At 44.9% G+C, this 19,182-nt stretch overlaps 5 protein-coding genes across 6 annotated transcripts; 3 read left to right on the forward strand and 2 right to left on the reverse strand.

Moving 5' to 3' along the window:
• Positions 1-201: 201 nt before the first annotated feature.
• On the reverse strand, positions 202-17,247 carry LOC115621434 (progestin and adipoQ receptor family member 4). Of its 2 annotated transcripts, XM_030515087.1 has the most exons (7): positions 16,687-17,247; positions 5,689-5,904; positions 3,005-3,108; positions 2,116-2,253; positions 2,025-2,033; positions 1,755-1,895; positions 202-1,685 (listed from the first exon to the last, which is right to left on the reverse strand). In XM_030515087.1, exons 1-7 carry the CDS (start codon positions 17,204-17,206, stop codon positions 1,593-1,595), a joined length of 1,221 nt encoding a protein of 406 aa, XP_030370947.1. In that variant the 5' UTR covers positions 17,207-17,247; the 3' UTR covers positions 202-1,592. The 2 variants fall into 2 exon arrangements, with proteins under 2 accessions (XP_030370947.1, XP_030370948.1); XM_030515088.1 differs by lacking the exon at positions 2,025-2,033 and having other exon boundaries at positions 203-1,685; positions 16,687-17,243.
• On the forward strand, positions 3,516-5,601 carry LOC115621432 (neprilysin-1). Its single transcript, XM_030515084.1, has one exon. It carries the CDS (start codon positions 3,555-3,557, stop codon positions 5,493-5,495), a length of 1,941 nt encoding a protein of 646 aa, XP_030370944.1. The 5' UTR covers positions 3,516-3,554; the 3' UTR covers positions 5,496-5,601.
• LOC115621431 (neprilysin-1) lies at positions 6,689-9,035 on the forward strand. Its single transcript, XM_030515082.1, has one exon. It carries the CDS (start codon positions 6,834-6,836, stop codon positions 8,910-8,912), a length of 2,079 nt encoding a protein of 692 aa, XP_030370942.1. The 5' UTR covers positions 6,689-6,833; the 3' UTR covers positions 8,913-9,035.
• On the reverse strand, positions 9,396-11,577 carry LOC115621888 (neprilysin-4). Its single transcript, XM_030515716.1, has one exon. It carries the CDS (start codon positions 11,575-11,577, stop codon positions 9,454-9,456), a length of 2,124 nt encoding a protein of 707 aa, XP_030371576.1. The 3' UTR covers positions 9,396-9,453.
• LOC115621429 (neprilysin-1-like) lies at positions 13,767-16,324 on the forward strand. Its single transcript, XM_030515080.1, has one exon. The coding sequence runs from the start codon at positions 13,851-13,853 to the stop codon at positions 15,963-15,965; it is 2,115 nt and encodes a 704-aa protein (XP_030370940.1). The 5' UTR covers positions 13,767-13,850; the 3' UTR covers positions 15,966-16,324.
• Positions 17,248-19,182: the final 1,935 nt, after the last annotated feature.

The raw sequence follows: 19,182 nt of genomic DNA on the forward strand, positions 1-19,182 counted from the left end.
TTTATTAATAGCTCTTGGCACGTAATGTACTTGGGCACAGTTGGGCTGATATGCTAATATTGTGCAATATGTAATTATTATAAAATAAAAAGAAATAAATTATATTTTCACGCAGGGAACGTAAATTCAAAAGTCGTGGTTTTTGCCTGGAGGATATTTCAAATTTGTATTTTTATTAACTTTCTCAGAAAATCGCACATACATACTCATATTATTATTTTAATTTAGCTATAATTGCTACTTACAAATACTTTCTAAGCTTTAATTTTTGTTCAATTTTATTGCTTTTGTTCAATTGAATTCGTTAGCTTTGTTAGCAATTGTTCCTTGTTGAATTTGCTTCGTCATATTCATAGGCGTGTGTAAATTATTTAAACTACTAAAAGCCTAGTACTCGTCATGCTTCACTAAAATATGTGTGTGTATGTATGATGGAATTAACTTTAGTAGCAGCAGTTATAGATCTGTCTTGCCATGCACTAATTAAAGCTTATAATGGAAATAATTGTCTCATGTTTAAAGCGATTAGGCGCTTTTCGCAAAAGCATTCTAAATAAACTGTTAAAGTATTAAATACGTTAATCAAATTACTGAATTGACTTAAAAAGATTAATTCATATTTGTATGTATGCCTGTAAACAAACAATATCAGATTAAATATAGTATAGCAACTACGGTAGGAAGTTTTAATAACTGGTTTTAGCAGCGCCTTTGTTAGTACGGTTGTTAGTTGTTTGCAACATTTCACACTTTGTCCAACTTTAACACTTAATGTAAAACGCAGATACGCTACTTGCCTCAACAACAATCTGTGATTCAACAATATTCACACACAGTTTAAAGTATTCAGCTTACACTACTCCTGAAACATTTGCTAACAACTTAATCTCAATTTGCTTAATAAAAACGTTCAACTAGGAAGATATTTAAGATTAACTTTACGTTCGACTTTTGTAAGTTTTAATTGTTTTGCATCTTTAGTTTTGTATTCGACGAGGTACAAAGTTATATTTGAAAATTAGATTTTTGTTGTAAGCATAATGAGGTACATATGTATCAACATCATCGTCATCAGAGCATGACAATTTAAAATTATATATAAGTATATAATATTATATATGTATTAGTATAGTACTCGAGTATTTTGTATGGAAATCACGTATAGAAGTGCCGCCCCTTGGATGGCGGCCGCCACCATTTCTTGAAAACGCACCAAGAGATTTTTGTATGTTGTTCGTTTTGTTTCGTTTGAATATGTTTAATAACCTTAATACTTAATACCACAGTCGAAGAATGTACTATATATATTGTATGTAAATATATAGTATATATATACACATATCTATATATTGTTACTGTTACAGCATTCGCTCTATACACGGTATATATTGCAATAACTTTATTCGAATTTCCTTTCTACGTTCTCCTTGTCCATATTTATTTCTACATGGCTATGGCTATGGCTATGGTTATGGCCGTGCCTAGTCAGCTTGCGAATTGGCGCGGCTCTTCGCTTGCGTTTCGCGTGAGTGTCTGCCAACTCAGCATAGGTTATTGAAATTGTTAGTTAAAAGTAGCAGCAAGTAAACGGGTCATAGCTCCACATGGGTCAGAGTGTCCTCCGTGTTGTTACTATACGAGTTGCACGTCTGCATGGACATCCATTCGAAATCCCTAATGGTGGCCTGTAAAGAATACAAAGTATTTCATCAGAAAACGGGATACTAGTCGGATCAAATGGTCTTAGGACCCACCTTATGCATGGAGTAGACAGCCACCACCACCAGCACATGCATTATATTATGGGAATTCAGATAGAAATCAACTAGACCGGGAAACCATTTTTCGGGTATACGCATAGCTCCTATAGCGCCTCCCAAAATGGAAACGCCATCCTGTAAGTAGAGAAACAGAAGTATTGGACAATTAGGTAAACTCACTGAAAGGATAAACGATTTCTCTTGGAGCCAAAGCAGGCTAGCACTACGTAAGGGGTGCTGACCAGATACAAAGGTGTGACTTACAACTTGAACCTGTGCTCACAGACCGGCAGTCAACAGAAATCCGTTTATTAGATGAAAGAGTTAATCAATCTAAAACAAATGATATACGAACCTGCAAATAAACGTGAGACAGCGCCATATGACTACCGCCCACCAGGCCCTGGATACGCAGAAAGGTCAGCACAGAGCGCATGGAGAACGGCAAAGCGAAGCACAGACGGCGCTGCCAAGGCGAGCTTGCTGTCAGGGCCTGGAGAAGACAGAAAAATTAGGCTCTATTGTTTTCTAAATTATGCTTAGAATCATCTTCTTATACTCGTAAGTAGCACCACACAGCAGGTCCAAAACTATTTATACGTCGGCTCCTAATACTACATTCCCTTGCTATAAAACCCTTTCTGTTCTGTATTTATTTCTAAATCCATTGTTATATTTAATACCATTTGTTATATCTAAGTTTTTTTTTCATATTTCAAAGACCCATAATACGTTTTAGAGCCCGGCACAGTTCTCTCAAAGTTATTAATCAATTCCGTTAGAAATTGAAAATCAAAAGTCACATACAAGTATAATAATAATATAAACTTTTACCTAGAAATGATTTCATTATTGACAACTATGTATATTCCTAAATTACATTCCAAATACGTAGAAAACTGCTTCCTAAGCTCAGCTCAGAAATCCGAAAATATGTCTCTAAATACGTCCATAAAATATGTTCATCATTGCTAGGTATTCGAGTACATACAAGTACATACAATTGGAGTACAGACGAAGAGGACCATAAAGGTACAAACCTCTCTAGCTGTCATCTATCTGACTCTATTATTGTAAACAAATTCCAGATTATTTTAGGAAAATTCCTTCTCATTCACAATTATATGTAAGCTTACATTTTCGAAGTTATTCGTTCAATACTATTACAATAATTCTTTCGAGTATAGATTGATAGTTCGGTGATTATATATTATATATATTGAAGCTCTGCTTCCAATCCTTACCTTGTATAGGCCCCACAGCGAGAGCAGACAGTACGAGACAATGATGAACCACTTGAGCTTAGGCGTAAAGCATAGCGTCGTAGCCGTAACAAGTGGAAGAGCACCTGCCGGAAAGATGAGTAGAGATGATGAGTTTGAGAGAATCGTTGAAATTCTGCACCGTTCATGCCAATATAGAGCAAGTTTTCCTGTTTTAGGGGCCAATAAAATATATATTGGTAGCTAATTTTATGCGTTTTCTACGAGCTGGACGTAAACGGCAAAAAAATGGCAGTCGCCCGTCTTTCCCAAAAATGTTAGTTTACAAATAAGGCTCATGAGATACCGAAAAATAGCCGAACTACTCGTATTATTAGGCTTGTCAGCTAGAGCTTCGCATAAAATCGCACAAATCGTCTCGGCTCTCAGTTCAGTGCTTACGCAGCCACCAAGCATGCCTCACACGCGAGTCTGCGTCGCTCTTCTGTTCCTGGTCAGCGGGCTGCTGGCAGCTTGTTCCGTGCGGGCAGGCCTGCTCGATGAGCTGAACCTGCAGCATGTGCACGACATAATGCGCGAAGCGAAGTCGGCGGAAATGCTCAACTATATGAACAGAGAGGCGGCACCCTGCGACGACTACTTCGAGCACGCCTGCGGCAAGTGGGCGAAAATCAATCCGGCCAAGGAAGTGCTCTCTGATCGCTTTGACGCCTTGGAGCGTGGCTACCAGCGACGTGCTCGGCGTCTGCTGGAGCAGCCTAAGATGAGCACCGACAGCACTATGGAGTCGCGCGTCAAGTACTTCTACGAATCCTGCCTCAATAGCACCGCCTTACAACTGAACTATCGGGCGCATTTGGTGAGCGTGCTGGAAGAGTTCGGGGGGCTGCCCGCACTCAAGGGCAGTGAGTGGGACGAGTCCAAATTCGATTGGCAGGACGTCATGACACGAATTTTGCGCGACTATGGCGTGACCACACTGTTGGACGTAAGTGTGGGCGCCGATCTAAGCAATAATAAAGTGAGCCGATTGTACTTGGGGGAGCTGGAGGGATTGGTAAGCAGCGAGGCTCTTGCCTACTACGCCAATTACAAAGCAAGCATGGCCACGGAACTGTCGCAGATGCTGGGATTGAGCTCCTTGGCGGCTATGGAAACAGCCAGCGAGATTGTGGATCTCGAGTTTGAGCTGGCACGCGGAATTTCCGAGCCGTTGGCCGGTGTCAGCATGGAGGACAAGACGCGTCTTCGAATGCTGGACGAGATGAGTGAGTCCTACAAGCCGCAATTAAATTTTACGCGCCTTGTTAGCCTCTGGCTTGGCCTAGAATATCAGCTGCCAGTCTACGAGCATGTGGAGAGCTACCTATGGAATCTTCGCAAGCTGCTGCAGAAAACGCCCAACCGCGTCCTTGCCAATTACATGCTAATAACATTATTGCAGAAGTTTAAAATCGATGTGGAGCCGACGGCGGACCAGCAACGGCAGTTGTGCACAGAGAAAACAACCGAACACTTTCCCGACTATATGGATCGATTGGTCTACCGCTCCCTAGAGCTGGACAATCCCCGCATGCCGGCCAGCTTCAAACAGCTCTGGCTGCAATTGAAGACTGCCTTCAGCGAGCTACTGGAGTCGCCGAGCTCCGACTGGCTAAGTGAACAGACACGGACCGCTGCTGTAGCCAAACTTAAGGCCATGAACTTTCGCATAAGTGGCGCGGAGACGGAGGAGTATGAGCAGGAATATGCCTCCCTGATTATAAGCACCGACGACTACTTTGGCAATATACGGCGCATTCTGAAGCTGCGTGCCGAGCAACTAATAGCAAGTCTGGCCAAAGCACCTAGTCTGTCAATGTACCAGAGCAATAATCAGTCGCCCCTCTATGCCGATGAATTCAACTATGTACTGATTCCAGTCAGCTTTATGCAGCAGCGTTATCTCTGGGACGATGTGTATCCGACAGCATTGAAATTTGCCACCGTTGGCTCCATCATCGCACACGAGATGGGCCATGCCTTCGACGATACTTGCCGTAAAAAGGACAGCCAGGGCAACATCAAGAACTGGTGGGATCGCAATTCGACGGAAGCGTTCGAACGGCGCAAAACCTGTCTGATACAGCAATTCAGTGAGCTCAAGTTTCGAAATAAGAGCATGGCGCGCTCAAATGCACAGGGCGAGAATATTGCAGACAATGTGAGCATCCGGATTGCTTATGGCGCCTACACCCGTTGGCTGGAGACGGAGCCGGGACTAACAAACACCACGGAGAGCCTACCCCATATGACAGAAACGGCGGAGCAGTTGTTCTTCCTGGGAGTGGGACAGTTGTGGTGTGTTGATCATAAACGTGACCAGCATTCCATGGCGACCATCGGCGACGTTCATCCGCCCGAGCAGCTGCGACTCTACGCCATGTTGGCCAACTACGACGAGTTCGCCTATGTCTACCAGTGTCGCGAGGGCTCCAAAATGAACCCGCACGACAAGTGCGTTATGTACTAGTGTTCCTGGTCTGTCGGCAGGGCTGTAACGCGGCTTGGACTTAATTACACTAGTTTTTCAAATACTCGTATAATTCCGTTGTATTAAATAAATTCCGATTCACGTACCCAAGGTGACGTTGCATCTAATTATAGCCCCTTATCAGGAGGAACTCTCTCAGCACAAGCTTTGATTAGGCATTTTCTACACTTACCGAAACTCTGGCTCACCCAGATGCCAACCATGTCCAGCTTGAGCAGTCTATAATAGACATTCTCGCCCTTCTCGATGTTCATGAACAGATGATAGACGAAGCTGCCGCACCAGGGCGCAACGGAGCCGAAGACGTGGCAGAACGATAGAAATCTATAGCCTCGGTCCCACGGCATAAGTCCCGGCACTATGGCCAATATATAGACGATAGGTATAGCTGCAAGAGAGAAAGAGAGGGAGAGAAGAAAGCACAATAAGCTAATAGCAATACGTTCTTGAAGGGATGATACATGAAAGTGAACAGTTTGCTAACTTTAAATTAAAATCTTAAATTACATTTAATTGTTTTGAGCCTAGACGAAAGGGTGTTTGTTGTTCGACTACGACTCTGGCATTGCGATTGCTTTGTGTAAACAGCATTTTGAAGCACGATTCAAAAAAAGCTCTCATCGAATTTGGAACTGTGCCAAAGAAACATATTGCTTTTATTTTCAAGACGACACACACCACAACCAACAACCTTGACTAAATAACATTAAGTTGTCCATGAAATTAACGACTGCAGCAATAAAAGTATCAGGTACATGAAAAAAGCCCACAAAAAGCGATTCTCATATTCAAGACTCTGGCAATTCAATGTTTGGGACACATTTCGAATATTTCAACCCATTTGGAAAGTGAAAAATGAATTCAGCTTGTCAATCAAAGTCATAATATAATTAACCTAAATAATGATTGATGGCTTAATTAAAGTTAGTGTTAGAAGTGCAGGCTTTAAATTAAGAGGTAAAGCATAACTATTGGCTCGCTTGGAGCAAAAACTTTGGAAGGAGTGTGGCTTAAGGCATGGCTCAATGGGCTTCTTGGCACGATTTCTTTTATCAACATCTACTTAGTAGTTACTAAATGGAGGAATGCATTCACAGCTTCAGCAAGTGCTCTTAGAACTCCACGATTTCATTTGGATTGTTTTTAATTTCTGTAGCAATTGTGGCCTTGCTGGTTTCGCGCACCCCAGCTTCCTCTGCCTCTGTGAAGCGTATAAGAGAGTAATCTAGCGTACTCTCAGAACAAGATTAGAATTTAACCCACCCCATTGCTCCCAGCATTGTGTAGACAATTAAAGCTGATAACTAGACACATTCCATGGCTCAGTTTAGCTACGAGGTACGAGCTCGCGAGACGATGTCGACCTGGCGCTTCAATCTCCTCTGGCTGCTAATCGGTTTGGCGACGGCTATAACACGTTCCTCAGCCGACGGCAATGGCAGCACAATCATCCAAAATGACCTGACCACAGACATTGCCAAGCAAATAATGCGTCGAGCGAAGGCGGCCGAAATCCGTACTATGCTAGACACTCACACACTGCCCTGCGACGACTTCTATAGCTACGCATGTGGCAACTGGAAACGGCATAACCCGGCCGATATTCTGAGCAATAGCATGACGGACAACTTTCAGCTGATCTCCAAAGGCTTCGATCGACGACTGCAGCAAGTGCTGAGGCATGAGGCCAAGACGGGAGTGGAGACAAAGCTGCAGCGCTTTCATCAATCCTGTCAGCTGGTACATCGCGACGATGTTCACTACAAGTTGGCGCTGGAGAATGTTTACAAGGAGTTTGGCGAGCTGCCAGCTCTGGCGGGCGAGAACTGGAATAAATCAGACTTCAGCTGGTGGCGCACTGTGGCGCAGATTCAACACAAATACGGGAAGCAAATTATCTTTGCGGTAGACATTATGCGCGATTTCAAGACTGGCAGTGAAAACAGAATTTATTTGGGCACTCAGAAGTACGAAAATCTGAAGGAGGGCACCATAGCCAAGGACCTACAGCAGTTTTTTGGCGTAAGTAAGGAAGTGGCCAAAGCTACAGCCAAAGATATACTGGAGCTGGACGATAAACTGAAGGCGGGCAGCTCCAATACTCGCGATGCCGCTCTGCAAGACTTGCTGAGCCTGCAGAAGGTATCGCAACTACAAGAGCAATACGGCTCCAATATTAATTTGACGGAGTTTCTCAGCTTAGTGCTTGGGGGGTACGTACCCGAGCAAATCTACACGTACGACGGAATATATCTGGAGGCCACATTCAGAACGACCAGCTCGACTGCGCCCCACACGCTGGCCAATTACATTTTGTGGCGGCTCTTGCAGGAGTTCTTGGCCGACGTGGACTCCAAAGACATCGACAAATGGTGCATTGAGAAAACTAAAAACTACTTTGGCAAGTACGTGGATTATCTGGTCTACGCGCGCTACCGCAATGATGCCGTTGAGGCCGAGGTCTTCAGCATGTGGGAGGAGATACGCGCCACATTCCGACAGGAGCTAGCAGGCGACAAACTGGACTGGATAGCCAACGAGACTCGCACAACGGCCATTGAAAAGCTGGAGCGCATGGAACTGGCCATCAACTCCTATACGAATGTGAACTTTGAGGAGCTCTATGGCAATGTAACCATTGATGGGCTCAACTATGTAGCGAATGTTCAGCGCCTATTGGCGGCTCAAGCCGAGCGCAAGCTCCGTAGTTTGAACAATCAGCCGACCACACTGGAGCCAACCAAAGAACTAAGCTTCGCTGCGTCGTACAGCCTTTTGGAAAATAAGATACAAATACCAGTAGCGTTGCTACAACCGCATTACCTTTGGGGCCCCAACTATCCCGAGGCGCTCAAGTACGCCACCTTGGGCTCCCTCATTGCTCACGAAATGATCCACGGTTTCGACGATGATGGACAGAAACACGACGCGAGCGGCAACTTCTCCCCCTGGTGGGACCGCAAGTCGCGCTATGAGTTCGAGGCGCGTAGAAAGTGCTTCCAGGCTCAGTACCATAGCTACCAGTACGGCGAAACTAAGCTCCCGGACTCCAAATTGCAGTCGGAGAACATAGCGGATAATGCCAGCGTAAAGCTGGCCTACGCGGCCTATCAGCGTTGGTTACAGAAGCAGCCGCCCACGAATCCTATCATTGAGATACGGGAAACACTTCCTGGCCTAGAGATAAACAATCGGCAACTGTTCTTCGTGGGCTTCGCCCAGCTGTGGTGTGATGATGTGCAGACACAGTTTCGCTCGAAAGTGGCGCTGGATTCACACGCGCCGAGCAAGTTTCGCGTCGTTGGTTCGCTGTCCAATTTCCAAGAGTTTTCCTGGGTCTTCAACTGCCCCCAAGATGCGCCGATGGACCCCAAATACAAGTGCGCCATTTACTAAAATGCTACTGTACTAGGAACGAATCGAACTTTATTGCGCAGTTTTTCGACTCTACATTTTAAGAAATACGTGAAACACTTTGTGTAAAAATGTATATTTTGCGAATTAAATTCCTGCTTTGAATAAATTATTTATTTTATTATTCAGCTAATTTTTAGAACAACATAGCAGCTTTATGATACTTGTATACTTAAAAGGTCTCAAGAAGTATCAATAGGGAAGCCAATTTAGAATCTTCGGTAATCCGCTCTCAACTATTAGCTGAAGCATCTGTCTGTTAACTTGACCTGCAAAGCTTTTTAGGCGCCAGCTAATTGGTTTTCTGGCTTAGGAAAGATTGGCCCAAAATGTAATAAGTACTTGTTTTACTTTTCTTCTCTAAAATTCACCCATTCTAACACTCCAATTGGTATTCGATTTAGCCTAAAAAATATAGCCATAGATGTTAGTTCCTTTAAAAAAAAAAACAAATGTTCACAAAACTGTAGTTTCACGACTTTATTAAAGTCTCTCAAAATGTATAGAAACCAACAATTTAGTGCTACTTCGAGGTAATGCCATACAACTGACATTTCTGGCTGGGGTTCATCGTCGTCTCGGCGGCACAGCGATGATCCCTGGCGAATGCCTGAAAGTTCGAAAGCGGGCCAATGACGCGAAAAGCGTTTGGAGTGTGTATGTTCAGTAGTGAGACCTTCTCCTTGAAACGATCGTCGGCATCGGTGCACCAGAACTGAGCGAAGCTCAGGAAAAAGAGCTGCTGAGGAGTTTGCTGCAAGCGAGGCAGAGCCTCGGAGCCAATTGCTGATGAGGACAGATGTTTTAGGTAGTCGGAGTAGGCTTTATACGCTAGCTGAACGGCCGCATTGTCTGCAATGTTTTCCGCCTGCAGATCACTCTCGGCCAGATAATGACCATCCTGCCGAAAGCGTCCGTATTGCTGCTTAAAGCACTTCTTACGCTTCCCATACTCTGCCGTGGACTTCGCATCCCACCAGTCCGCCTGGCTGCCCGCCAGCTCATCAAAGCCATGCACCAGCTCGCGCGCTAGCAAATAGCCCAGAGTGCCGTATTTGAGAGCACGTGGATAGTAGCGGGACCAAAGAAAGTTCGGTTGCAGTAGCGCCACAGGTAATCGGACTGCATTCTCCGTTGCCAGATAAACGGGTGCCAATGAAGACCGTTTTGTGGGGGCCGGTAGTGAAGCCGGCTTCTCACTGAGACTCTTAAGGCGCTGTCGTGTCTCATGTTCCAGCACGGCTCGCAAATTTGTCAGGTAGTCGTGAGGGGCGATATGAAGCTGCGCGTACCGGTCTGTAAAGTTAACATCGGCATAGCCATTGATTTGCAGATGCGTTGCATTCAGCTTCTCCAGCGCCAATTCCCGAGTGGTTGCAGTTATCCAAACGGAGCTGGTGTTTTGCAAACTCTCCCGAAAACTGGCCTTGATATCTTTCCATAGGTCCTGGATATCCGTCAACGTGGCAGCATCACCCAAACGCAAATAGAGCATGTGGTCTAAGATCTCGGGGAACTGCTGCCCCACTATGCTGAGACACTGATCCACAGCGGGGGCGTCTAGGTCATAGTAGAGCTTTTGCAGCAGCTGTTGGAAAATGTAATTCGCCAGCACACGTGGCGGTGTGCTGCTAACCACACCCAAGAGATTCTTCTGGTAATCTGGCACATACTCATAGAGAGTGTCGTTGGGCACATGGCCCAGAGCCAGCTCGATGTACTGCGTCAGATTGAAGGTAGGCGCATAGGCAGCTGCCAGATCGGCAGCTGTGCGTGACTGGGTTAGACCGCTGAGTGGCTTGGTAGTTAAGGGATCCACCATACCTTTGGAGAGTGCAATTTCTAGGTTTAGTATTTCCCGTGCCGTGACAGTAGCAAGCTCTGCCTCCACGTGCAGATGTTGTACCAGCTCTTCGGATATGTGTCGTACATATTCCTGACGATAGAGTTCCGCCACTGCACTGCTGTACATGGATTTTGATTCCAAGCCGAGCTTCCAGGGCTGTCCAATGTATACTCGATTACGTGTATTGTTATGGAGATCGGGCGCCACATCCAAACGCAGCAGAATGTCGAACCCATACTTGTTTTTAATTCGCGCTACAGTCTCCAGCCAATTGAACTCACTGGCGGGCCACTCCTGGCCGGGCAGCAAAAACACCGGCATTCGTCCAAATTCACCGACAAGTGCCTGCAACTGTTGGCGATAGAGCGTCCTCGGCGTCTCCCGGAAATGGAGACACGAGGCGTAGAAGCGCTTCAACTTCAACACGGCAGCATCGTCGCTCTCCGGATCGGCGGCCTGTTCGAGCAGACGCAACCGCTTGTGGCGATAGGCGTTATCCAGCAGCTGGTAGTAGTTGGTCTCACGTGGCCGCACTGCTTCAGCCGGATTTATCTTGGCCCAATTTCCGCAACTGTACTCGTAGAAGTTTTCGCAGGCGTCTGTGTCTGGTTGCATGTAGTTGCGCATCTCGGCGGACTTGGCCAACCGCATCACACGCTGCACATAGACGCTATCATTGTGCTGTACTATGAGCTGTTCCTGCAGCTGAATCTGCAGTCCGGAAGCGGACAGCGCTTGGCTGGGGACACTCCTCAGCACGGCCGCAAGTGCGACGAGTAAGAACACTAGCGTACAGCTCATCGCGAACACATTGAGCGACTAAAGAGGTGCGGCGACGCATTTCGAAGCTCAGCTCAGCTGAGCTGAAGCTTTGGCTGCCTTATCATCCGACCGGTCGTTGGTCTGAGGAGCGTTCCTACGAGGGCATCGCGCCGACTGTGATGTGAACGTGACAATTGCGAAGTTTTTATAATCTCAGTGCCTTTTCATATTGTACATAAGTAATAATTGATAGGTGAAAATTTTCAATGAAACAAATTACAAATATTTTATCAATTTGAATAACTATTATGAAGTTTTGAATATCATTTAGGCCACAAGGGGGCATTACCAAACACTTTATAAGCAATAATCACAACAACCTCCATAGAATGGATATATACTTGTAAATAAATAAATTCTTTACATAACTAGGTATGTAAGTTTAGTTTTATAATAAACAAATAATGCATAAATAATATACGTATGCGTAAAACGACTCTCTAATTGTTGTTCGGTAAACATCTGCACTGTTCGCTCTCAAAAGGCAGCATTTGTATTCATATACGCCTCTGCCTTAGCCGCTCGAGTCCCATTACGTGAGAAGGTTTTTAAGAATTTTTATGTCATTCTGCAGCCTCTTCATTAGGTGTGTAGCCTATACTCGTAACTCATGGAACTATTAATTACTTGAAGCATTTCAACTGAGCTCTAGAGCTATTGTGCTCCAGTGGGCCATAAAATGTGCAAAATGACAAAACTTTTTGTTCATGTCAACCTGTATTCAGGCAAGGGGGAGAGGAAGCTTTCTATACTGCCGCTGGTAAGACACTCTATTCCGTAGATTTTATGAAACATCAGTTGAATGATAAACAATTTATATTAAAAGGATTGAAACTTGAGGATTCAAAAGTCCGGAGTTGACAATAACCCACCAATTTTTTAAAAACAATTTAAATGCACTCCTGCCTTTAACTCTCTCTATTTCAGGGTAAAAACTGATCAGATTAAAAAGAGTATATTTGGTTTGCGGGCAAAAATGGGACAGGCAGAGGAGGCGTGGCAGAACCAAAAATATATATTCTTCATCAGCAGATCAAGACGATTCAATTTAGCCCTGTCTGTCTGTCCGTCCATCCGAATAAGCCCCTAAATCCTAGATATAACATTTATGTGTGCAATTTCTCTAGTTTCCAACTCTACCGATTTAGTAATTTTCCATAGCTACCGTAGTTTTTGGATTTTTTTGAGTTACAATCCAGAATGAGGTATAGACGGTCAAACCATTGTTTTATTAAAATTTTGTGTGTTTCTTTTTTTATACCCTGTGCCCATAGGATAGAAAGAGTATATTAGGTTTTTGCAAAGTATGTAACATGCAGAAGGAAGCATCTGTGACCCCATAAAGTATTAATATTCTTGATCATCATGACGAGAGAAATCGATCTAGACATGTCCGTCCGCCCGTTTGTCCGTCTGGATGAACGCCTGGATTTCGGAAACGGATGAGCGCACATTAACCAAACTGGATACTTAGACGCTGGAGTTTATTTTATTTTTTTGATTTTCCCTCCCCACCTCCCGCTACAGAATTTTGCCAATACTTTCCACATTTTAAAACCTACAGAAACCAAACTTTGCACACGTAATTTAGTCACAAATTGTTTCGCATTTCATCCAAATCGGTCAGTTCTAAGAAAAGTTATTAGCGTAACAATTTCACTCAGGGTATTCACTGTCGGACTTGCTCGACTGTAGCGTTCTCTCTTGTTAATTTTTAGAAATATGTAAACTAAACTACACATAGGTACAGAGTATTTTAAAGTCGTGGCAAATTGTTTGGTGTCCGAAATGTGGAAAAATTGGCCCATTGGCTTCAAAAGCAATCCAAATCGCACTACAGTGCGGCTTATCAGCATAGCTCGTTACAATCCTGCAGCAATTGTGTATTTATTATTTACATATATGTATATATATATACTTTCTTAAATATTAAAAAAATGCATTTTTAAACTGGCTTTTAGAAAAGGTTAAAGAAAAATTACTACTATTTGGAAATATTGAAGATTTTTCTTGTAATCATGAAAAATATGTTGATAAGGTGACTTGTTTCGCATGCGTTTTCTTGGAACAATTATAAAAGATAACCCCGAGGTCAGCTCATTCAATGCTTCGCAGACTACTATAGACAGATGGAGGCACTCACGCACACACTGCAAGCAAGAACTAAGCTGTCGGAATCGGTCGCCTTTTAGCTGAGAGCGGTTTTAGTTCAGCGCCTCAAACGAGACGAGCAACAACGTTGAAACGGAAAAATGCTTATCCACAAGAGCCATACTGTGCTCTTCGCCGTGGCTCTGGTGCTGCCCTGCGTCTGGAGCACGCCGCCTCCCAGAGATATAAGTCTGTACGATAGCGATCAGAGCCCCAAGTTCATGTATGATTTAATGAGAGAAGCCAAGGTGGCTGAGATGGAGAGCTTCATGAACCCGAATGTGGACCCGTGTGATAACTTTTACGAATTCGCCTGTGGCAAGTGGGATAAAACAAATCGAGCTGAGGCCCCAGGTGACATAACGACCGGATTATTCGAGCATCTGAGCAAGGCGTTGAATCGCAAGTTGTTTGCATTCTTAAAAGGTAAACACAGTGATCTTGACACGCCAGAAGACAAGCAGGTGAAGAACTTTTACGAGTCTTGTACGCGACTGGGAGAACTGAAGAGCGGGTATAAGCGGAAGCTAATGAGCATTATCAATGAGTTCGGAACTATGCCAGTGCTGGAGGGTGATAAATGGAACAAGGATAACTTTGACTGGCTGAAGACGATCGGACAAATAGCACATACCTACAATATAGACATCATCATAGACGTGGATGTAGGCAAAGACTTTAAAGGCAACGAAACGAACGTTATCTATATTGGTGGTCAGGAGTTTCCTCTGGGGACCCGTCCCGTGTATGTAGACGAAAAATTAAAGACTTTTCGAGATCGTTATCGCGACAAGATCGCAAATACTATGAAGAATTATCTGGGTATTCGGTCCGAATTGGCCGACCAAACGGCTACGGAGCATATTAAGTTCGAGATCGATCTCGCCAGGGGTATGGATGACGATAAAAACGGCAGAGACATGGCTGATTTGGCCAAGCTCACTACTGTGGCTGATATGCAAAGACGCTATATGCCCATTATAGACGTGGAGGCGCTTGTGCGCTTGACCCTCAACAAGGCCATTGACGGTCCCATTTACGAGTATAATGCGCCATATCAAGAAAATGTAATGGCCGTCATGCGTCGCACACCACTGCGAATAGTGGCGAACTACATCTTCTTCTCACTTATCGACAGCTTCATACAGGAGACGGCCAGTACTCCAGCCTTGCAGGATGCGAATTGCATAGATAAAACGAAGCAGCATTTTGCAAAGAATCTGGACAATATGCTCTACCGCCGCTACAATACCAAAAGAAATAATGGCATAGGATCCGATACGGCAGCCGACATAGAGCTGATATGGGATCAGCTAAAATCTACGTTTACCAAGACTCTCAACTCGACCGAACTGGATTGGATTTCACCCGAAACACGAAGCTATGCCATAGAAAAACTGAAAGCCATGAAGCTCGAAATAAACTCGTATGCCAATGAGAATTTCACGGAGGAAATGGATGGCCTGAACCTGACCAACGACGACTTAGTAGAGAACCTCCGTCTAATCGGAATACACGCAGCTCGACAAACGCGCAACGATGTGGGTCAGAAGGCAAAGCCTCTAGAGGCGGGAGAGCTGCTCAGTTATACGCCCGCCAATATCCTCATCGAAAATGTTATCAAAGTGCCGGTAGCATTGCTCCAGCCCTTCTATCTGTGGGATGCCAGCTATCCCAATGCCCTCAAGTTCGGCACTCTGGCCACCCTGATTGGACACGAGCTGATTCATTGCTTTGACGATGCTGGTCGCAAATTCGACAAGAGCGGCTCATATCATGACTGGTGGGACGAGAAGTCCGCTGAGAATTTTCTAATCCGCCAAGAGTGTTTCAGTAATCAGTACAGCGAATACGTCTACAATAAAGCCCGATTGCCGAAGTCAATCTCGCAGTCGGAGAACGTAGCGGATAATGGCGGTGTGCGACTGGCCTTTAAAGCCTACCTAGAATGGTACTCAAAGCAAACAGATCCTGACAGGGAGAAGCTGCCCAAGTTTAATTACACCAGCAAGCAGCTCTTTTTTATCAGTTACGCCCAGGTATGGTGCAACGATGCTGTTCCCCAGGCGCGCGCACTACAAACCTCAACAGATCAACATGTACCTGGTATGTACCGCGTAATCGGGCCTCTCTCCAACTTTGAAGAGTTCGGAACTGTGTTCGACTGTGCCGTGGGCACACAAATGAATCGTGAGAATAAATGTAAAATGTACTAGAAAGCAATGAAATGGAATCCAAGTGTGATTTCACATAATGTTGATGATTACTCTAAACAAATTGCTTTCTCTGCAAAATAGCTTTAAAATATCACTAGTAGGGTATTAACGACCAGCGGCTGAACTGAATAACCAGTGAAAAAATGATCTGGGATGATGAATTGATGTGATTGAACTTCGCGTATAATTTGTTGTTTACTTGGAGATGCATATTTTGTTTAATGTTTTAACCATTTAACCTGTTTGTTTACCACATGCCGCAAATACCCAATACAAATACTCCGTTTGGCTGTAAACTATTTTTTAAATTAAATTTTTCGAAATCCAAAAAATGTGAAAATAAATTTTTCAAAACCGCACGCTATCGAAGTTAATTGATTTCTAATGGTCTCACAAATTGCAGAAATAATCAACGGAACGGAAATGTTGGTCGCACCCCCGGCCCAACGGCAATTTGAATAAAATTGGCGCCAACCCCGTCGCATGCATAAGAGTGACGGCCATAATCTATTTATGGGCCTGCACTTGGCTTTGACCGTGATTGTTATGCCTCCAACGACAACGACAACGACAAAGGCGACGATGACGATGACGATGAGGCTACGGGGCAACGAGTCTACGCCAAAGACGACAGTGACATTGGATCAATAAATGAGCAAGCACTGTAGACGACCCCCACCCGCATCCACATCCGCACCCACACCCCAACCCCCACACTCACCGTGCGTCAGAATGTTGATGGTCTCGTTGTGCCAATAGAAGAGACTGAGCAGGCAGCCCTTGAAGGTCTGCAGCGGACGGTATCCCCTGAGCACATAGGGATTGAACTGCAGATATTGAGGCATGTCCTGCCACTGCAGCAGCTGGGCTGGCGTCAGTCCGGCACTGGAGCCACTGGAAGCGTTGCTTGATGCAGTTGTGGGTGTGGCGGGAGCAGAGCTTGGCGTGCCGCCGGTGCTCGTGGTCGTTGTTGTCGATGTAAGCAAGGCAGATGTTGGCGTTGTGGAAGCGTTCGTGGAAGACGTTGACGTTGTCGGCGTTAACGGCGTTAACGGCGTGGCCACCTCCGGCTTGGGATGTTGCTGTTGTTGCAATGGTTGCGAGTGAAGCTGCTGCTGCTGCTGCGGCTCGAAGGCATATCCGTGTGACTGGGCCATGTATAGTCCGAAATACTCGGCCGATTCGCCCATCGCTGCCGCCGCCAAGCACAGGCTAGTCGCAGTCTTTACATCCTGGTCCATACTGGTGGCGGATTTCCGACCGATCAGACCGTTAAGCGGAGGGGGCGCATGTGCGTCGCCATTGGCGGTGGGCCCGCCTGTGTCCGCCTTGCGCAGTTCCGCCGGCGTAGGCGGAGGCGTTGCGGAAACAGCCTCAACTGTGCTGCCCATATACTCAAGGACCTCCTGCTCAGGACTGCCACAGTCCTGGGCAATGCTGCATGGAACGTAGCTAGTTGTCGGCTTCACTGCTTTACTGAGCAGCTTCGTTGTCTGTTTCGTTTTTGTGGCGCTCTCTGCATTGAAGTCGACGACAACGGCGGCAGCGGCGGCGGCAGCGGTGTCCATGCCTTGTGGATAAGCGCGGCGGGGCGTCAGCGTCGGGGCTTTGGTCTTAGTCTTCGTTTCGGGATCAAGTGGTGTCTGCTAAAATGGCGGCAACTGAAAGCGAAAGCGAATGCCAACGCTATGAATTATAAAATAGAGCGCAATGGAATAAAATGTCAGACGCATACACAAACACACACACACACACACACACACGCACACAGCCACACAAACAGAAGTCGCAGACATTGAGAAGTGCCGTTATTTGTTACGTATACGCTGGCACATCCTGTGCCAAAAAAGCACGTGCTTACGTATGTATGTACGTTGAACGATGCCAGGACAATGTCAACACTCCGACTCGTGACCCAAAAAATATTTGCAGCTGTATAAGTGAAAGCGCCTGTATTCTTCTATATCAGCATATCGGTATGTACACGCTCGCACATATACACACATACATCTATGTATGTATGTGTGTATATATCTCTGAATATGAGTGGGTGTTTGCGCGTGTGTGTGTGTGTGTGTGTGCAGGCCGCTTGACTCCAACAGTCAAATTGAATATTTTATGTGAAATCACGCGACTTTTTGGAACTCTACCCAACTAAGGTTTCCTTACTTAGGATAGTGCGACAGTAAAAATCGATAAGCAGTACTTTACTCACTTCTTCGGCCATTGGATGCGCACACGTTTTGCCGTATTTTTGACTATCAAAAATTAAGGCTACAAAATGGCTAAAGAAACAGCAACAACACCAACAGCTACGACAGCGCGGGGAATGCACAAGAATTTCTTACGTACGTTACGAGGACCTAAATTTATATGCCAAAGCAGCAGCGCAGGGAATCGAACTGGGGGTGAACACGTTTGGCTATTTGTAAACTTCTGCTATAAACTTGGGTTTAGTTTGCGGCTGCTTTTATAATAGTGATGTCGGCGACGCATTCTGCTTTAAACCAAAGCCACCAAAATCATATTATTGCTCAGGCATTGCTTGATTTGTTCGTTAATATTTTATAGCCAAGTTTACCAACACGCGCGTTTGTCCGCAGCACACGACCGTTAACGCAAGCACGTCAATATCTGACTGAATCGTGCGTTTACTACGCTGCCACGATACCGTTATTTGACGTATTGTTATGCAATTGAAACAAATAGCCAGTATTTTCAGCGAAAGAGGCAACAGAGAAGGCAGAGCGCACGCGCATTCCAAATCGTGCGACCCAGCTGCTTAGAGTGGCACAGCCACAGGATCCAGTGCTCAGAAAGGATAGTTCATTTGAATATGCCGCTGAATTTGTAACGGTTGATTGACCAAAACCGCAATCGCTTATCAACATTGACGAAACACAGAGTTGCCAGGACAAAGTAAGGGATTTTTGAATGCCGACGAACATAGATGAACGACATACAGACGAGTAGGTAATTAAAATATTTATTTAAAATATTTAAAACAGCCTTATAAGCTAGAAAGTGGAAAAAATTTGTCTGTATAAGCAAAAATCTTACAAATAAAATTAACAAACAATAGACAACCTTTTCAGAGAAATGTAATTAATTAAATATTAACGAATAAAATAAAAACAAAAAAGGGAATCAAATTTCCCACCGAGTTGGGGGAAGATTTTTTAGCCAGTCCGGTAGTTGACAATTTAAATAATTCCTT

The sequence above is a fragment of the Scaptodrosophila lebanonensis genome, unplaced genomic scaffold, assembly GCF_003285725.1.
Source record: "Scaptodrosophila lebanonensis strain 11010-0011.00,11010-0021.00 unplaced genomic scaffold, SlebRS2 tig00000024-arrow-pilon, whole genome shotgun sequence".
NCBI classification, from domain to species: Eukaryota; Metazoa; Arthropoda; class Insecta; order Diptera; family Drosophilidae; genus Scaptodrosophila; species Scaptodrosophila lebanonensis.